At 61.2% G+C, this 20,829-nt stretch overlaps 1 protein-coding gene across 1 annotated transcript; it reads right to left on the bottom strand.

Annotated features, from left to right (window-relative positions):
- Window positions 1-6,352: 6,352 nt before the first annotated feature.
- LOC132813389 (spidroin-1-like) lies at window positions 6,353-16,191 on the bottom strand (the record flags this gene model as incomplete). The annotated part of the gene is made up of 5 exons (XM_060823139.1): window positions 15,755-16,191; window positions 12,851-13,236; window positions 7,441-7,813; window positions 7,095-7,289; window positions 6,353-6,662 (listed from the first exon to the last, which is right to left on the bottom strand). Coding segments are annotated over exons 1-5 (1,701 nt in total), but the record flags the coding sequence as incomplete, so codon positions are not given.
- Between the last annotated feature and the right edge of the window lie 4,638 nt (window positions 16,192-20,829).

The following is a 20,829-nucleotide window of genomic DNA, read 5'->3' as shown; positions in this document are numbered from 1 at the left end:
TGTTCTCACTCCGGCCACTGCCGTCCCCACTTTGGCCAGTGACATCCCCAATCCGGCCACTGACAACTCCACTCTGACCACTGACGTCCCCACTCCAGCCACTGACATTCCCACTCCGGCCGCCGTCATCCCCACTCCGGCCACTGCCATCCCACTCCGGCCACTGCCATCCCCACTCCGGCCACTGCCATCCCACTCCGGCCACTGCCATCCCCAATCCAGCAACTGACATCCCCACTCTGGCCACTGACATCCCCACTCCGGCCACTGCCATCCCACTCCGCCCACTGCCATCCCCACTCCGGCCACTGCCATCCCCACTCTAGCCACTAACATCCCTACTCCGGCCACTGAAGTCCCAACTCCGGCCACTGCCATCCCTACTCCGTCCACTGCCATCTCCACTCCAGCCACTGCCATCCCCACTCCGGCCACTGCCATCCCACTCCGGCCACTGACATCCCACTCTGGCTACTGCCATCCCCACGCTGGCCGCTAACATTCCCACTCCGGCCACTAATGTTCTCACTCTGGCCACTGCCATCCCCACTCCGGCCATTGACGTCCCCAATCCAGCAACTGACATTCCCACCCTGGCCACTGACATACCCACTGCGGCCACTGCCATCACCACTCTAGCCACTGACATCCCCACTCCGGCCACTGCCATCCCCACTCCGGCCACTACCATTCCCACTCGGGCCAGTGACATCCCCACTCCGGACAATGACATCCCCACTCCGGCCACTGCCACCCTGAATCTGGCCACTGACATCCCACTCCGGCCACTGATGTCCCCACTCCGGCCACTGCCATCTCTACTCCGGCCATTGACATCTCCACTCTGGCCACTACCATCCCCACTCCGGCCAGTGACATCCCAACTGCAGCCACTGACGTCCCCACTCCGGCCAATGACATCCCCACTCCGGCCACTGCCATCCCCACTCCGGCCACTGCCATCCCCACTCCGCCCACTGCCATCCCCACTCCGGCCACTGCCATCCCCACTCTAGCCACTAACATCCCTACTCCGGCCACTGAAGTCCCAACTCCGGCCACTGCCATCCCTACTCCGGCCACTGATATCTCCACTCCATCCACTGCCATCTCCACTCCAGCCACTGACGTTCCCACTCCAGCCAGAGACATCTCCACTCCGGCCGCTGCCATCCCCACTCCGGCCACTGACATCCCCACTCCGGCAACTGACATCCCCACTCCGGCCATTTGTGTCCCCACACCGGCCACTGACGTTCCCACTCCAGCCAGTGACATCTCCACTCCGGCCACTGCCATCCCCACTCCGCCCACTGCCATCCCCACTCCGCCCACTGCCATCCCCACTCCGGCAACTGACGTCATAACTCCGGCCACTGACATCCCACTCCGGCCACTGCCATCCCACTCCGGCCACTGCCATCCCTACTCCGGCCACTGATATCTCCACTCCGTCCACTGCCATCTCCACTCCAGCCACTGACGTTCCCACTCCGGCAACTGACGTCATAACTCCGGCCACTGACATCCCACTCCGGCTACTGCCATCCCCACGCTGGCCGCTAACATTCCCACTCCGGCCACTAATGTTCTCACTCCGGCCACTGCCGTCCCCACTCCGGCCACTGACATTCCCACTCCGGCCGCTGCCATCCCCACTCCGGCCATTGACGTCCCCACTCCGGCCACTGACATCCCACTCCGGCCACTGACATCCCACTCCGGCTACTGCCATCCCCAGGCTGGCCGCTAACATTCCCACTCCGGCCACTAATGTTCTCACTCCGGCCACTGCTGTCCCCACTCCGGCCACTGACATTCCCACTCCGGTCGCTGCCATCCCCACTCCGGCCATTGACGTCCCCACTCCGGCCACTGACATCCCCACTCCGGCCACTGACATCCCACTCCGGCCACTGCCATCCCCACTCCGGCCACTGCCATCCCCACTCCGGCCACTGACATCCCCACACCGGCCAATGACATCCCCACTCCGGCCACTAACATTCCCACTCCGGCCACTAATGTTCTCACTCCGGCCACTGCCGTCCCCACTTTGGCCAGTGACATCCCCAATCCGGCCACTGACAACTCCACTCTGACCACTGACGTCCCCACTCCAGCCACTGACATTCCCACTCCGGCCGCCGTCATCCCCACTCCGGCCACTGCCATCCCACTCCGGCCACTGCCATCCCCACTCCGGCCACTGCCATCCCCACTCCGGCCACTGACATCCCCACTCCGGCCACTGCCATCCCCACTCTAGCCACTAACATCCCTACTCCGGCCACTGAAGTCCCAACTCCGGCCACTGCCATCCCCACTCCGCCCACTGCCATCCCCACTCCGGCCACTGCCATCCCCACTCTAGCCACTAACATCCCTACTCCGGCCACTGAAGTCCCAACTCCGGCCACTGCCATCCCTACTCCGTCCACTGCCATCTCCACTCCAGCCACTGACGTTCCCACTCCAGCCAGTGACATCCCCACTCCGGCCACTGCCATCCCCACTCCGGCCACTGCCATCCCCACTCCGGCAACTGACGTCATAACTCCGGCCACTGACATCCCACTCCGGCCACTGACATCCCACTCTGGCTACTGCCATCCCCACGCTGGCCGCTAACATTCCCACTCCGGCCACTAATGTTCTCACTCCGGCCACTGCCGTCCCCACTCCGGCCACTGACATTCCCACTCCGGTCGCTGCCATCCCCACTCCGGCCACTGACATTCCCACTCTGGCCACTGACATCCCCAATCCAGCAACTGACATCCCCACTCCGGCCACTACCATCCCCACACCGGCCACTGACATCCCCACTCCGGCCACTACCATCCCCACACCGGCCAATGACATCCCCACTCCGGCCACTGACATTCCCACTCCGGCCGCTGCCATCCCCACTCCGGCCATTTGTGTCCCCACACCGGCCACTGACGTCCCCACTCCGGCCACTGACATCCCACTCCAGCCACTGCCATCCCCACTACGCCCACTGCCATACCCACTCCGGCCACTGCCATCCCCACTCTAGCCACTAACATCCCTACTCGGGCCACTGAAGTCCCAACTCCGGCCACTGCCATCTCCACTCCAGCCACTGCCATCTCCACTCCAGCCACTGCCATCCCCACTCCGGCCAGTGACATCTCCACTCCGGCCCCTGCCATCCCCACTCCGGCCATTGACGTCCCCACTCCGGCCATTTGTGTCCCCACACCGGCCACTGACGTCCCCACTCCGGCCACTGACATCTCCACTCCGGCCCCTGCCATCCCCACTCCGGCCATTTGTGTCCCCACACCGGCCACTGACGTCCCCACTCCGGCCACTGACATCCCACTCCGGCCACTGCCATCCCCACTACGCCCACTGCCATCCCCACTCCGGCCACTGCCATCCCCACTCTAGCCACTAACATCCCTACTCGGGCCACTGAAGTCCCAACTCCGGCCACTGCCATCCCTACTCCGGCCACTGATATCTCCACTCCGTCCACTGCCATCTCCACTCCAGCCACTGACGTTCCCACTCCAGCCAGTGACATCTCCACTCCGGCCACTGCCATCCCCACTCCGCCCACTGCCATCCCCACTCCGGCAACTGACGTCATAACTCCGGCCACTGACATCCCACTCCGGCTACTGCCATCCCCACGCTGGCCGCTAACATTCCCACTCCGGCCACTAATGTTCTCACTCCGGCCACTGCCGTCCCCACTCCGGCCACTGACATTCCCACTCCGGCCGCTGCCATCCCCACTCCGGCCATTGACGTCCCCACTCCGGCCACTGACATTCCCACTCCGGCCGCTGCCATCCCCACTCCGGCCATTGACGTCCCCACTCCGGCCACTGACATCCCCACTCCGGCCACTAACATTCCCACTCCGGCCACTAATGTTCTCACTCCGGCCACTGCCGTCCCCACTTTGGCCAGTGACATCCCCAATCCGGCCACTGACAACTCCACTCTGACCACTGACGTCCCCACTCCAGCCACTGACATTCCCACTCTGGCCGCCGTCATCCCCACTCCGGCCACTGCCATCCCACTCCGGCCACTGCCATCCCCACTCCGGCCACTGCCATCCCACTCCGGCCACTGCCATCCCCAATCCAGCCACTGCCATCCCCACTCCAGCCAGTGACATCCCCACTCCGGCCACTGCCATCCCCACTCCGGCAACTGACGTCATAACTCCGGCCACTGACATCCCACTCCGGCCACTGACATCCCACTCCGGCCACTAATGTTCTCACTCCGGCCACTGCCGTCCCCACTCCGGTCGCTGCCATCCCCACTCCGGCCATTGACGTCCCCACTCCGGCCACTGACATCTCCACTGCGGCCACTGACATCCCCACTCCGGCCACTGCCATCCCCACTCCGGCCACTACCATTCCCACTCGGGCCAGTGACATCCCCACTCCGGACAATGACATCCCCACTCCGGCCACTGCCACCCTGAATCTGGCCACTGACATCCCCACTCCGGCAACTGACGTCCCCACTCCGGCCACTGCCATCTCTACTCCGGCCATTGACATCTCCACTCCGGCCACTGATGTCCCCACTCTGGCCACTACCATCCCCACTCCGGCCAGTGACATTCCCACTCCGGCTACTACAAATCCCCACTCTAGCCACTAACATCCCTACTCCGGCCACTGAAGTCCCAACTCCGGCCACTGCCATCCCTACTCCGGCCAGTGACATCTCCACTCCGGCCACTGCCATCCCCACTCCGGCCACTGACGTCATAACTCCGGCCACTGACATCCCACTCCGGCTACTGCCATCCCCACGCTGGCCGCTAACATTCCCACTCCGGCCACTAATGTTCTCACTCCGGCCACTGCCGTCCCCACTCCGGCCACTGACATCCCCACACCGGCCAATGACATCCCCACTCCAGCAACTGACATTCCCACTCCGGCCGCTGCCATCCCCACTCCGGCCATTTGCGTCCCCACACCGGCCACTGACGTCCCCACTCCGGCCACTGACATCCCACTCCGGCCACTGCCATCCCCACTACGCCCACTGCCATCCCCACTCCAGCCACTAACATCCCTACTCCGGCCACTGAAGTCCCAACTCCGGCCACTGCCATCCCCACTCCGGCCACTGACATCCCACTCCAGCCACTGACATCCCACTCCGGCCACTGCCATCCCCACGCTGGCCGCTAACATTCCCACTCCGGCCACTAATGTTCTCACTCCGGCCACTGCCGTCCCCACTCCAGCCACTGACATTCCCACTCCGGCCGCTGCCATCCCCACTCCGGCCACTGCCGTCCCCACTCCGGCCACTGACATCCCACTCCGGCCGCTGCCATCCCCACTCCGGCCATTGACGTCCCCACTCCGGCCACTGACATCCCCACTCCGGCCACTGACATCTCACTCCGGCCACTGACATCTCACTCCGGCCACTGCCATCCCCACTCCAGCAACTGACATCCCCACTCCGGCCACTGACATCCCACTCCGGCCGCTGCCATCCCCACTCCGGCCATTGACGTCCCCACTCCGGCCACTGACATCCCCACTCCGGCCACTGACATCTCACTCCGGCCACTGACATCTCACTCTGGCCACTGCCATCCCCATTCCGGCCACTGATATCCCCACTCCGGCCACTGCCATCCTCAATCCGGCCACTGCCATCCCCACTCCGGCCACTGCCATCCCCACTCTGGCCACTGCCATCCCCATTCCGGCCACTGATGTCCCCACTCCGGCCATTGCCATCCCCACTCCGACCACTGACATCCTTGCTCCGGCCGCTGCCATCCCCACTCCGGCCACTGCCATCCCCACTCCGGCCACTGACATCCCCACTCCGGCCACTGACATCTCACTCCGGCCACTGCCATCCCCACTCCAGCAACTGACATCCCCACTCCGGCCACTGCCATCCCCACTCCGGCCACTGACATCCCCAATCCAGCAACTGACATCCCCACTCCGGCCACTGCTATCCCCACTCCGGCCACTGCCATCCCCACTCCGGCCACTGCCATCCTCAATCCGGCCACTGCCATCCCCACTCCGGCCACTGCCATCCCCACTCTGGCCACTGCCATCCCCATTCCGGCCACTGCCATCCCCACTCCGGCCACTGCCATCCTCAATCCGGCCACTGCCATCCCCACTCCGGCCAATGACATCCCACTCCGGCCACTAACATTCCCACTCCGGCCACTAACGTTCTCACTCCGGCTACTGCGGTCCCCACTCTGGCCACTGACATTCCCACTCCGGCCACTGACATCCCCATTCCAGCCACTGCCATCCCCACTCCGGCCATTGACGTCCCCACTCCGGCCACTGACATCCCCACTCCGACCACTGCCATCCTTAATCCGGCCACTGCCGTCCCCACTCCGGCCACTGACATCCCCACTCTGGCCACTGCCATTCACACTCTGCCCCCTGACGTCCCCGCTCAGGCCACTGACGTCCCCGCTCAGGCCACTGCCATCCCCTCCCCGGCCACTGCCATCCCCACACTGGCCACTGACATCTCCACGCCGGCCACTGCCATCCCCACACTGGCCACTGACGTCCCCGCTCAGGCCACTGCCATCCTCGCTCCGGCCACTGCCATCCTCAATCCGGCGACTGCCATCCCCACTCCGGCCACTAACATTCCCACTCCGGCCACTAATGTTCTCACTCCGGCCACTGCCGTCCCCACTTTGGCCAGTGACATCCCCAATCCGGCCACTGACAACTCCACTCTGACCACTGACGTCCCCACTCCGGCCGCCGTCATCCCCACTCCGGCCACTGACATCCCCACTCCAGCCACTGACATCCTCATTCCAGCCACTGACATCCCCACTCCGGCCACTGCCATCCTCAATCCGGCCACTGCCATCCCCACTCCAGCCACTGACATCCCACCCTGGCCACTGCCATCCCCACTCTGGTCACTAACATTCACACTCCGGCCACTGACGTGCCACTCCGGCCACTGACATCTCACTCTAGACACGGGCATTCCCACTCTGGCCACTGACATCCCCACTCCGGACACTGACATCCCCACTCCGGCCACTGCCATCCCCACACTGGCCACTGACGTCCCCGCTCAGGCCACTGCCGTCCGCTCTCCGGCCACTGCCATCCCCACTCCGGCCGCTTCCATCCCCAGTCCGGCCACTGCCATCCCCACACTGGCCACTGACGTCCCCGCTCAGGCCACTGCCGTCCGCTCTCCGGCCACTGACATTCCCACTCCGGCCGCTTCCATCCCCAGTCCGGCCACTGCCATCCCCATTCCGGCCACTGACATCCCACTCTGGCCACTGCCATCCCCATTCCGGCCACTGATATCCCCACTCCGGCCACTGCCATCCTCAATCCGGCCACTGCCATCCCCACTCCGGCCACTGCCATCCCCACTCTGGCCACTAACATTCCCATTCTGGCCACTGATGTCCCCACTCCGGCCATTGCCATCCCCACTCCGGCCACTGCCATCCTCAATCCGGCCATTGCCATCCCCACTCCGGCCACTGCCATACCCACTCTGGCCACTAACATACTCGCTCTGGCCGCTGCCATCCCCGCTCCAGCCATTGCCATCCCCACTCCGGCCAATGACATCCCCGCTCTGGCCACTGACTTCCTCACTCCAGCCACTGCCATCCCCACTCCGACCACTGCCATCCCCTCTCCAGCTGCTGCCATCACCACTCTGGCCACTGACGTCACCACTCCGGCCACTGATGTCTCCACTCCGACTACTGACATCCTTTCTCCGGCCACTGACGTCCTCACTCCGGCCACTGCCATTCACACTCCGGCCACTGCCATCCCCACTCCGGCCACTGACATTCCACTCCAGCCACTGCCATCCCCACTCCGGCCACTGACTTCCTCACTCCGGCCACTGCCATCACCACTACGGCCACTGCCATCCCCACTCCGGCCACTAACATTCTCGCTCTGGCCACTACCATCCACACTCCAGCCACTGCCATCCCCACTCTGGCCAATGACATCCCCACTGCGGCCACTGACATTGCACTCCAGCCACTGCCATCCCCGCTCCGGCCACTGACTTCCTCACTCCGGCCACTGCCATCCCCCCTCCGGCCGCTTCCATCCCCACTCCGGCCACTGACGTCCCCACTCTGGCCACTGCCATCCCCATTCCGGCCACTGATATCCCCACTCCGGCCACTGCCATCCTCAATCCGGCCACTGCCATCCCCACTCCGGCCACTGACATCCCACTCCGGCCACTGCCATCCCCACTCTGGCCACTAACATTCCCATTCCGGCCACTGATGTCCCCACTCCGGCCATTGCCATCCCCACTCTGACCACTGACATCCTTGCTCCGGCCACTGCCATCCTCAATCCGGCCATTGCCATCCCCACTCCGGCCACTGACATCCCCGCTCAGGCCACTGCCGTCCCCTCTCCGGCCACTGCCATCCCCATTCCGGCCACTGCCATCCCCTCTCCGGCCACTGCCATCCCCACTCCGGCCACTGCCATCCCCACTCCGGCCACTGACAACCCCACTCCGGCCATTGACGTCCCCACTCCGGCCACTGCCATCCCCACTCCGGCCACTGACAACCCCACTCCGGCCATTGACGTCCCCACTCCGGCCACTGCCATCCCCACTCCGGCCACGGACAATCCCACTCCGGCCACTGCCATCCCCGCTACAGCCACTGCCATCCCCACTCCGGCCACTGACATCCCCATTCCGGCCACTGACATCCTCGCTCCAGCCACTGCCATCCTCTGTCCGGCCACTAACATCCTCGCTCCGGCCACTGCCATCCCCACTCCGGCCACTGCCATCCCCACTCCGGCCACTGACATCCCCGCTCCGGCCACTGACTTCCTCACTCCGGCCACTGCCATCCCCCCTCCGGCCGCTTCCATCCCCACTCCGGCCACTGACGTCCCCACTCTGGCCACTGCCATCCCACTCTGGCCACTGCCATCCCCATTCCGGCCACTGATATCCCCACTCCGGCCACTGCCATCCTCAATCCGGCCACTGCCATCCCCACTCCGGCCACTGACATCCCACTCCGGCCACTGCCATCCCCACTCTGGCCACTAACATTCCCATTCCGGCCACTGCCATCCTCAATCCGGCCATTGCCATCCCCACTCCGGCCACTGACATCCCCGCTCAGGCCACTGCCGTCCCCTCTCCGGCCACTGCCATCCCCATTCCGGCCACTGCCATCCCCACTCCGGCCATTGACGTCCCCACTCCGGCCACTGCCATCCCCACTCCGGCCACTGACAATCCCACTCCGGCCACTGCCATCCCCGCTACAGCCACTGACATCCCCATTCCGGCCACTGACATCCTCGCTCCAGCCACTGCCATCCTCTGTCCGGCCACTGCCATCCCCACTCCGGCCACTGCCATCCCCACTCCGGCCACTGACATCCTTGCTCCGGCCTCTGACATCCCCACTCCGGCCACTGCCATCCCCACTCCGGCCACTGACATCCCCGCTCCGGCCACTGCCATCCCCACTCCGGCTACTGACAATCCCACTCCGGCCACTGTCATCCTCGCTCCGGCCACTGCCATACCCACTCTGGCCACTAACATACTCGCTCTGGCCGCTGCCATCCCCGCTCCAGCCACTGCCATCCCCACTCCGGCCAATGACATCCCCGCTCTGGCCACTGACTTCCTCACTCCGACCACTGCCATCCCCTCTCCAGCTGCTGCCATCACCACTCCGGCCACTGACTTCCTCACTCTGGCCACTGATGTCACCACTCCGGCCACTGATGTCACCACTCCGGCCACTAACATCCTCGCTCCGGCCACTGCCATCCCCTCTCCAGCCACTGCCATCCCCACTCTGGCCAATGACATCCCCACTCCGGCCACTGACATTCCACTCCAGCCACTGCCATCCCCACTCCGGCCACTGACTTCCTCACTCCGGCCACTGCCATCCCCACTCCGGCCATGACATCCCCACACCGGCCACTGATATTCCCACTCCAGCCACTGTCATCCCCACTCCGGCCATGACATCCCCACTCCGGCCACAGCCATCCCCACTCCGGCCACTGACGTCCCCACTCCAGCCACTGACATCCTTGCTCCGGCCACTGATGTCCACACTCTGGCCACTGCCATCCCCACTCCGGCCATGACATCCCCACTCCGGCCACTGTTATCCCCACTCCGGCCACTGCCATCCCCACTCTGGCCACTGCCATCCCCATTCCGGCCACTGACATCCTCGCTCCAGCCACTGCCATCCTCTGTCCGGCCACTGCCATCCCCACTCCGGCCACTGCCATCCCCACTCCGGCCACTGACATCCTTGCTCCGGCCTCTGACATCCCCACTCCGGCCACTGCCATCCCCACTCCGGCCACTGACATCCCCGCTCCGGCCACTGCCATCCCCACTCCGGCTACTGACAATCCCACTCCGGCCACTGTCATCCTCGCTCCGGCCACTGCCATACCCACTCTGGCCACTAACATACTCGCTCTGGCCGCTGCCATCCCCGCTCCCGCCACTGCCATCCCCACTCCGGCCAATGACATCCCCGCTCTGGCCACTGACTTCCTCACTCCGACCACTGCCATCCCCTCTCCAGCTGCTGCCATCACCACTCCGGCCACTGACTTCCTCACTCTGGCCACTGATGTCACCACTCCGGCCACTGATGTCACCACTCCGGCCACTAACATCCTCGCTCCGGCCACTGCCATCCCCTCTCCAGCCACTGCCATCCCCACTCTGGCCAATGACATCCCCACTCCGGCCACTGACATTCCACTCCAGCCACTGCCATCCCCACTCCGGCCACTGACTTCCTCACTCCGGCCACTGCCATCCCCACTCCGGCCATGACATCCCCACACCGGCCACTGATATTCCCACTCCAGCCACTGTCATCCCCACTCCGGCCATGACATCCCCACTCCGGCCACAGCCATCCCCACTCCGGCCACTGACGTTCCCACTCTGGCCACTGCCATCCCCACTCCGGCCATGACATCCCCACTCCGGCCACTGTTATCCCCACTCCGGCCACTGCCATCCCCACTCCGGCCACAGCCATCCCCACTCCGGCCACTGCCATCCCCACTCTGGCCACTGCCATCCCCAATCCGGCCACAGATATCCCCACTCTGGCCACTGCCATCCCCACTCCGGCCACTGCCATCCCCACTCTGGCCACTGACAACCCCACTCCGGCCATTGACGTCCCCACTCCGGCCACTGCCATCCCCACTCCGGCCACTGCCATCCCCACTCCGGCCACTGACAACCCCACTCCGGCCATTGACGTCCCCACTCCGGCCACTGCCATCCCCACTCCGGCCACGGACAATCCCACTCCGGCCACTGCCATCCCCACTCCGGCCACGGACAATCCCACTCCGGCCACTGACATCCCCATTCCGGCCACTGACATCCTCGCTCCAGCCACTGCCATCCTCTGTCCGGCCACTAACATCCTCGCTCCGGCCACTGCCATCCCCACTCCGGCCACTGCCATCCCCACTCCGGCCACTGACATCCCCGCTCCGGCCACTGACTTCCTCACTCCGGCCACTGCCATCCCCCCTCCGGCCGCTTCCATCCCCACTCCGGCCACTGACGTCCCCACTCTGGCCACTGCCATCCCACTCCGGCCACTGCCATCCCCATTCCGGCCACTGATATCCCCACTCCGGCCACTGCCATCCTCAATCCGGCCACAGCCATCCCCACTCCGGCCACTGCCATCCCCACTCTGGCCACTAACATTCCCATTCCAGCCACTGCCATCCTCAATCCGGCCACTGCCATCCCCACTCCGGCCACTGCCATCCCCACTCTGGCCACTGCCATCCCCATTCCGGCCACTGATGTCCCCACTCCGGCCATTGCCATCCCCACTCCGACCACTGACATCCTTGCTCCGGCCGCTGCCATCCCCACTCCGGCCACTGCCATCCCCACTCCGGCCACTGACATCCCCACTCCGGCCACTGACATCTCACTCCGGCCACTGCCATCCCCACTCCAGCAACTGACATCCCCACTCCGGCCACTGCCATCCCCACTCCGGCCACTGACATCCCCAATCCAGCAACTGACATCCCCACTCCGGCCACTGCTATCCCCACTCCGGCCACTGCCATCCCCACTCCGGCCACTGCCATCCTCAATCCGGCCACTGCCATCCCCACTCCGGCCACTGCCATCCCCACTCTGGCCACTGCCATCCCCATTCCGGCCACTGCCATCCCCACTCCGGCCACTGCCATCCCCACTCTGGCCACTAACATTCCCATTCCAGCCACTGCCATCCTCAATCCGGCCATTGCCATCCCCACTCCGGCCACTGCCATCCTCAATCCGGCCACTGCCATCCCCACTCCGGCCACTGCCATCCCCACTCTGGCCACTGCCATCCTCAATCCGGCCACAGCCATCCCCACTCCGGCCACTGCCATCCCCACTCTGGCCACTAACATTCCCATTCCAGCCACTGCCATCCTCAATCCGGCCATTGCCATCCCCACTCCGGCCACTGACATCCCCGCTCAGGCCACTGCCGTCCCCTCTCCGGCCACTGCCATCCCACTCCGGCCACTGACAATCCCACTCCGGCCACTGCCATCCCCGCTACAGCCACTGACATCCCCATTCCGGCCACTGACATCCTCGCTCCAGCCACTGCCATCCTCTGTCCGGCCACTAACATCCTTGCTCTGGCCACTGCCATCCCCACTCCGGCCACTGCCATCCCCACTCTGGCCACTGCTATCCCCACTCCGGCCACTGCCATCCCCGCTTCGGCCACTGCCATCCCCACTCCGGCCACTGACATCCTTGCTCCGGCCTCTGACATCCCCACTCCGGCCACTGCCATCCCCACTCCGGCCACTGTCATCCTCGCTCCGGCCACTGCCATACCCACTCTGGCCACTAACATACTCGCTCTGGCCGCTGCCATCCCCACTCCGGCCAATGACATCCCCGCTCTGGCCACTGACTTCCTCACTCCAGCCACTGCCATCCCCACTCCAGCCACTGCCATCCCCGCTCCGACCACTGCCATCCCCTCTCCAGCTGCTGCCATCACCACTCCGGCCACTGACTTCCTCACTCTGGCCACTGATGTCACCACTCCGGCCACTGATGTCACCACTCCGGCCACTAACATCCTCGCTCCGGCCACTGCCATCCCCTCTCCAGCCACTGCCATCCCCACACCGGCCACTGATATTCCCACTCCAGCCACTGTCATCCCCACTCCGGCCATGACATCCCCACTCCGGCCACAGCCATCCCCACTCCGGCCACTGACGTCCCCACTCCAGCCACTGACATCCTTGCTCCGGCCACTGATGTCCACACTCTGGCCACTGCCATCCCCACTCCGGCCATGACATCCCCACTCCGGCCACTGTTATCCCCACTCCGGCCACTGCCATCCCCACTCTGGCCACTGCCATCCCCAATCCGGCCACAGATATCCACACTCTGGCCACTGCCATCCCCACTCCGGCCATGACATCCCCACTCCGGCCACAGATATCCCCACTCCGGCCACTATCATCCCCACTCCGGCCACTTACATCCCCACTCTGACCACTGCCATCCCGACTCCGGCCCCTGCCATCCCCACTTCTGCCACTGACATCCCCACTCTGGCCACTTACATCCCCACTCCGGCCAGTGACGTCCCCACTCTGGCCTCTGCCATCCCCACTCCGGCCACTGCCATCCCCACTTCGGCCACTGACGTCCCCACTCAGGCCACTATCATCCCCACTCCAGCCACTGTCATCCCCACTCCGGCCATGACATCCCCACTCCGGCCACAGCCATCCCCACTCCGGCCACTGACGTTCCCACTCTGGCCACTGCCATCCCCACTCCGGCCATGACATCCCCACTCCGGCCACTGTTATCCCCACTCCGGCCACTGCCATCCCCACTCCGGCCACAGCCATCCCCACTCCGGCCACTGCCATCCCCACTCTGGCCACTGCCATCCCCAATCCGGCCACAGATATCCCCACTCTGGCCACTGCCATCCCCACTCCGGCCACTGCCATCCCCACTCTGGCCACTGACAACCCCACTCCGGCCATTGACGTCCCCACTCCGGCCACTGCCATCCCCACTCCGGCCACTGCCATCCCCACTCCGGCCACTGACAACCCCACTCCGGCCATTGACGTCCCCACTCCGGCCACTGCCATCCCCACTCCGGCCACGGACAATCCCACTCCGGCCACTGCCATCCCCACTCCGGCCACGGACAATCCCACTCCGGCCACTGACATCCCCATTCCGGCCACTGACATCCTCGCTCCAGCCACTGCCATCCTCTGTCCGGCCACTAACATCCTCGCTCCGGCCACTGCCATCCCCACTCCGGCCACTGCCATCCCCACTCCGGCCACTGACATCCCCGCTCCGGCCACTGACTTCCTCACTCCGGCCACTGCCATCCCCCCTCCGGCCGCTTCCATCCCCACTCCGGCCACTGACGTCCCCACTCTGGCCACTGCCATCCCACTCCGGCCACTGCCATCCCCATTCCGGCCACTGATATCCCCACTCCGGCCACTGCCATCCTCAATCCGGCCACAGCCATCCCCACTCCGGCCACTGCCATCCCCACTCTGGCCACTAACATTCCCATTCCAGCCACTGCCATCCTCAATCCGGCCACTGCCATCCCCACTCCGGCCACTGCCATCCCCACTCTGGCCACTGCCATCCCCATTCCGGCCACTGATGTCCCCACTCCGGCCATTGCCATCCCCACTCCGACCACTGACATCCTTGCTCCGGCCGCTGCCATCCCCACTCCGGCCACTGCCATCCCCACTCCGGCCACTGACATCCCCACTCCGGCCACTGACATCTCACTCCGGCCACTGCCATCCCCACTCCAGCAACTGACATCCCCACTCCGGCCACTGCCATCCCCACTCCGGCCACTGACATCCCCAATCCAGCAACTGACATCCCCACTCCGGCCACTGCTATCCCCACTCCGGCCACTGCCATCCCCACTCCGGCCACTGCCATCCTCAATCCGGCCACTGCCATCCCCACTCCGGCCACTGCCATCCCCACTCTGGCCACTGCCATCCCCATTCCGGCCACTGCCATCCCCACTCCGGCCACTGCCATCCCCACTCAGGCCACTAACATTCCCATTCCAGCCACTGCCATCCTCAATCCGGCCATTGCCATCCCCACTCCGGCCACTGCCATCCTCAATCCGGCCACTGCCATCCCCACTCCGGCCACTGCCATCCCCACTCTGGCCACTGCCATCCTCAATCCGGCCACAGCCATCCCCACTCCGGCCACTGCCATCCCCACTCTGGCCACTAACATTCCCATTCCAGCCACTGCCATCCTCAATCCGGCCATTGCCATCCCCACTCCGGCCACTGACATCCCCGCTCAGGCCACTGCCGTCCCCTCTCCGGCCACTGCCATCCCCACTCCGGCCACTGACAATCCCACTCCGGCCACTGCCATCCCCGCTACAGCCACTGACATCCCCATTCCGGCCACTGACATCCTCGCTCCAGCCACTGCCATCCTCTGTCCGGCCACTAACATCCTTGCTCTGGCCACTGCCATCCCCACTCCGGCCACTGCCATCCCCACTCTGGCCACTGCTATCCCCACTCCGGCCACTGCCATCCCCGCTTCGGCCACTGCCATCCCCACTCCGGCCACTGACATCCTTGCTCCGGCCTCTGACATCCCCACTCCGGCCACTGCCATCCCCACTCCGGCCACTGTCATCCTCGCTCCGGCCACTGCCATACCCACTCTGGCCACTAACATACTCGCTCTGGCCGCTGCCATCCCCACTCCGGCCAATGACATCCCCGCTCTGGCCACTGACTTCCTCACTCCAGCCACTGCCATCCCCACTCCAGCCACTGCCATCCCCGCTCCGACCACTGCCATCCCCTCTCCAGCTGCTGCCATCACCACTCCGGCCACTGACTTCCTCACTCTGGCCACTGATGTCACCACTCCGGCCACTGATGTCACCACTCCGGCCACTAACATCCTCGCTCCGGCCACTGCCATCCCCTCTCCAGCCACTGCCATCCCCACACCGGCCACTGATATTCCCACTCCAGCCACTGTCATCCCCACTCCGGCCATGACATCCCCACTCCGGCCACAGCCATCCCCACTCCGGCCACTGACGTCCCCACTCCAGCCACTGACATCCTTGCTCCGGCCACTGATGTCCACACTCTGGCCACTGCCATCCCCACTCCGGCCATGACATCCCCACTCCGGCCACTGTTATCCCCACTCCGGCCACTGCCATCCCCACTCTGGCCACTGCCATCCCCAATCCGGCCACAGATATCCACACTCTGGCCACTGCCATCCCCACTCCGGCCATGACATCCCCACTCCGGCCACAGATATCCCCACTCCGGCCACTATCATCCCCACTCCGGCCACTTACATCCCCACTCTGACCACTGCCATCCCGACTCCGGCCCCTGCCATCCCCACTTCTGCCACTGACATCCCCACTCTGGCCACTTACATCCCCACTCCGGCCAGTGACGTCCCCACTCTGGCCTCTGCCATCCCCACTCCGGCCACTGCCATCCCCACTTCGGCCACTGACGTCCCCACTCAGGCCACTGCCATCCCCACTCCGGCCACTGCCATCCCCACTCTGGCCTCTGCCATCCCCACTCCGGCCACTGCCATCCCCACCACGGCCACTGCCATCCCCACTCCGGCCACTATCATCTCCACTCCGGCCACTGACAATCCCACTCCGGCCACTGCCATCCTCGCTCCGGCCACTAGCATCCCCACCCCGGCCACTGCTGTCCCCACTCTGGCCACTGACATCCCCACTCTGACCACTATCATCCGCACTCCGGCCACTGCTACCCCCACTCCAGTCACTATCATCCCCACTCCGGCCACTGCCATCCCCACTCTGGCCACTGCCATCCCCACTCCGGCCACTGCCATCCCCACACCGGCCACTGCCATCCCCACTCCGGCCACTACCATCCCCACTCCGGCCACTGCTATCCCCAGTCCGGCCACTGCTATCCCCAGTCCGGCCACTGCCATCCCCACTCCGGCCACTGCCATCCCCAGTCCGGCCACTGCTATCCCCAGTCCGGCCACTGCCATCCCCACTCCGGCCACTACCATCCCCAGTCCAGCCACTATCATCCGTGTTCCAGCTGCAAGAATTCCCACTCCATCCACACAGTTACGGTTGTGGAAGTTATGAGGAATGATGTGAAAATATTAGTAGAATTGAAGTCTGAATCTGAAATTAAAAAATTAATCATTAGGAAACCAGATCAGAAATGTTGCTGGTGTCTAAAAGAATAGATAGCGTAGTTAAATCTTCCAGATAACTACGGAAGTGACCTATTAAAGGCTCAAATTAATTTGCTTGAGTAGGCCAGGAAAGAAAGGTTTTGAGTGTTTACGGTGATCATATACATGAATATAGAGCAAGTGTACCTACAAACCCAACCCGAGAAATGGCTAAAGGGGAGGGAAGACATTATATTCATAATGGACAATGACATTTTTGTACTGACGTGCAGAAGCTTGTGATACCAAAACTGATGAGACTCAAGATTCAATCTTGATTAGCACAAAGTTAATGCAGGAACAAACCTGGACGCTTGTCTATTCCAATATTGGAGGACTGTATTCAAAGAACTGGATATGTACAATTTGGCACCAAAACTAACTTGCTAAAAGAATATTGCTTGACAGAGCAAAGAATTATCAACTTTTGTAATGTCAAATGGACTTTATCAAGGCAAGGTTTGGAATGAAAATGCACCAGTAATATTCCAGTGATTAACCAACAAAGTGACACTGATGTGTATGTAGATAACTTAGTTGTCTGAAGCCAAATGAGGGAAAAAAAATTTACATTACTGAACTGAACTGTTTGTTTGATGCCAACGAGCCAATTTTGCTATTAACCTCTCAAAAATAAATTTGTCAAAGCAAAATGGATTTATTTAAGCCATACTGTGGGACAAGGCCAAGTAGTGCTTAGAGAGGGGAAAGTGACGGCTGTTTGTGACTTTTCTGTGCCTAGAATGGAATGTAAAAAAATTGCGATGTATTAGCACAAGTGGATGTCACCAAATCTTTGTTCCAAACTTTAGCATTGTCGTGGCTGCTTTGGTAAACTGGTTAAAGAAGAGCAGAAAACTTGAATCGACACAAAGACATCAGAGTGCCTTTGACAATCTGAAAGCTGTATTGTACTGACAACTGCACCAGGTTTAGTAACACTGAATTCAGAGCTGTCATTCATACTGGTTGTTCATCTTACGTTTAGATTAGAGTGGTGCTGGAAAAGCACAGCAGGTCAGGCAGCATCCGAGGAGCAGGAAAATCGATGTTCAGGAATGAAGGGCTTTTGCCCAAAACGCCGATTTTCCTGCTCCATGGATACTGCCTGATCAGCTGTGCTTTTCCAGCACCACTCTAATCTAGACCCTGATTTCCAGCATCTTCACTTTTGCCTGACTGTTCATCCTGTCAGGCCAGATTTCATTTTGGGAGATAACTTGTTCTTTAGAACTATCACTTGGGATCACAACACTTGGAACAGAATCTTGAAGAACACGTCAACACTGCAGTGGGACAAGTGTCCCAAATAGGAGACAAGTATCTGTGGGACAAAGGACATTGGACTTTTCTTGAAGAATTAATACCATCACCTAACGCAGGTGTTAATGATTGAGAAGAAGAGAAAAGAAAGAAAACTCACCAACTTTTCATGAGTGTTTCCATACCAAGTCAGAGGCTTTCCTGACCCACCTACTAACTGAGATGGGTGAGTGCCGAACCAGAGGATACAGCTTAAAAATACGGGGTAGATCATTTAGGACAGAGATGAGGTGAAACTTCTTCACCCAGAGAGTGGTGGCTGTGTGGAATGCTCTTCCCCAGAGGGCAGTGGAGGCCCGGTCTCTGGATTCATTTAAGAAAGAGTTGGATAGAGCTCTCAAAGATAGTGGAATCAAGGGTTATGGAGATAAGGCAGGAAGCGGATACTGATTAGGAATGATCAGCCATGATCACATTGAATGGCGGTGCAGGTACGAAGGGCTGAATGGCCTACTCCTGCACCTATTGTCTATTGTCTATAAGTCAAAGTCTTGGGGATAAGTGGGAGATGAAAATGTGTTGCTGGTTAAAGCACAGCAGGTTAGGCAGCATCAAAGGAACAGGAAATTCGACGTATCGGGCCAGAGCCCTTCCTGATGAAGGGCTCTGGCCCGATACGTCGAATTTCCTGTTCCTTTGATGCTGCCTAACCTGCTGTGCTTTAACCAGCAACACATTTTCAGCTCTGATCTCCAGCATCTGCAGACCTCACTTTTTATTCTACGATAAGTGGGAGATATAAGGAAAAGGAAATGCGCAGTAAAACTTGCCAAAAGATGTAATCTAGGTGACCCATTTGAGAATATATATATATATATATATATATATACAGATGTTAATCAATATTTATGCAGGGCAAGCAAAGTTTGAGGAGCAGTGTTGTATGAGAACATCAGAACCCTTGTGATTGACAATGATGGAGCTGTTCCTCATCCACATCAAGAGCACACCGTGGGCAGAGTTAAAGAAAGCAGATGGTGGCTTGCCCAGAAAGCTGAACATTTAGGCACATGAATGCGCTGCTCTCTCATCAATGAGCAAGATAACTGATATAGTCTGAGGGCCTCAGCACCTCAGATGGGGGGAGCGGTTTAGAAAGAGAGTCTTTCACTGTGACCTCACCCAGTGCAGGAATTGAACCCCCTCTGCACTGCAAGCTGGCTATCCAGCCAACTGACCCTGTAAACAGTGTTAGAAAGGAGCACAAGCCTGAAAGCAGTATGGAGGGATTGTATGATGAGCAAAGGTTAAACAGGTTGGGACCCTAGTCGCTGAAATGTAGAAGAATGAGAGATGATCTCATTGAAATATATTGGATTCTTAACGGGCTTGACAGGGTCAGTGCTGAGAGGATGTTCCCCTCATGGGAAAGTCTAGGTCCAGAGGGTATCGCTTCAGAATAAAGGGACACCAATTTAAGACTGAGATAAGGATGAATTTCTTCTCTCAGAGAGTTGTGTCTTTGGAATTCCTTGCCACAGAGAACCGCAGGGGGGATGTGGTGGGGAGAGTCCTTGTGTATATTTAAGGCTAAGATAGATTCTTGAATCGGGGAATTGAGAGTTCTGGGGAAAAGACAGGAAAGCAGAATTGAAGATGATCAGATCAGCTCCTACTGAATGGTGGAGCAGGTTAGAAGGGCTGAATGGCCAACTCTTTTTCCTATTTCGTATGGCTTTATGGGGCTCTGCTGAATATTCAATGAGGGTGGGAGCAGGTAATATTGTCAAAGTCAGCCCCAATTGCTCAGTTTTCACTGGACTAACCATCTTGTTGTTAGTCTGTGAGTGTTGTTTCTGCGTATTTAGCTATTAAAACCTCTTGCCCACCACAGCTGCAAGTTATTAATATTATAGACAATAAATAATAGGTGCAGGAGTAGGCCATTCTGCCCTTCGAGCCTGCACCACCATTCAATATGATCATGGCTGATCATCCTTAATCAGTATCCTGTTCCTGCCTTATCTCCCTAACCCCTGATTCCACTATCCTTGAGAGTTCTATCCAACTCTTTCTTAAATGAATCCAGAAACTGGGCCTCCACTGCCCTCTGGGGCAGAGCATTCCACACACCCACCACTCTCTGGGTGAAGAAGTTTCTCCTCATCT

Source organism: Hemiscyllium ocellatum, unplaced genomic scaffold (genome assembly GCF_020745735.1).
Source record: "Hemiscyllium ocellatum isolate sHemOce1 unplaced genomic scaffold, sHemOce1.pat.X.cur. scaffold_3653_pat_ctg1, whole genome shotgun sequence".
NCBI classification, from domain to species: Eukaryota; Metazoa; Chordata; class Chondrichthyes; order Orectolobiformes; family Hemiscylliidae; genus Hemiscyllium; species Hemiscyllium ocellatum.
The sequence above is the reverse complement of the archived record's forward strand: the minus strand, read 5'-3'. Positions and strand labels throughout refer to the sequence as shown.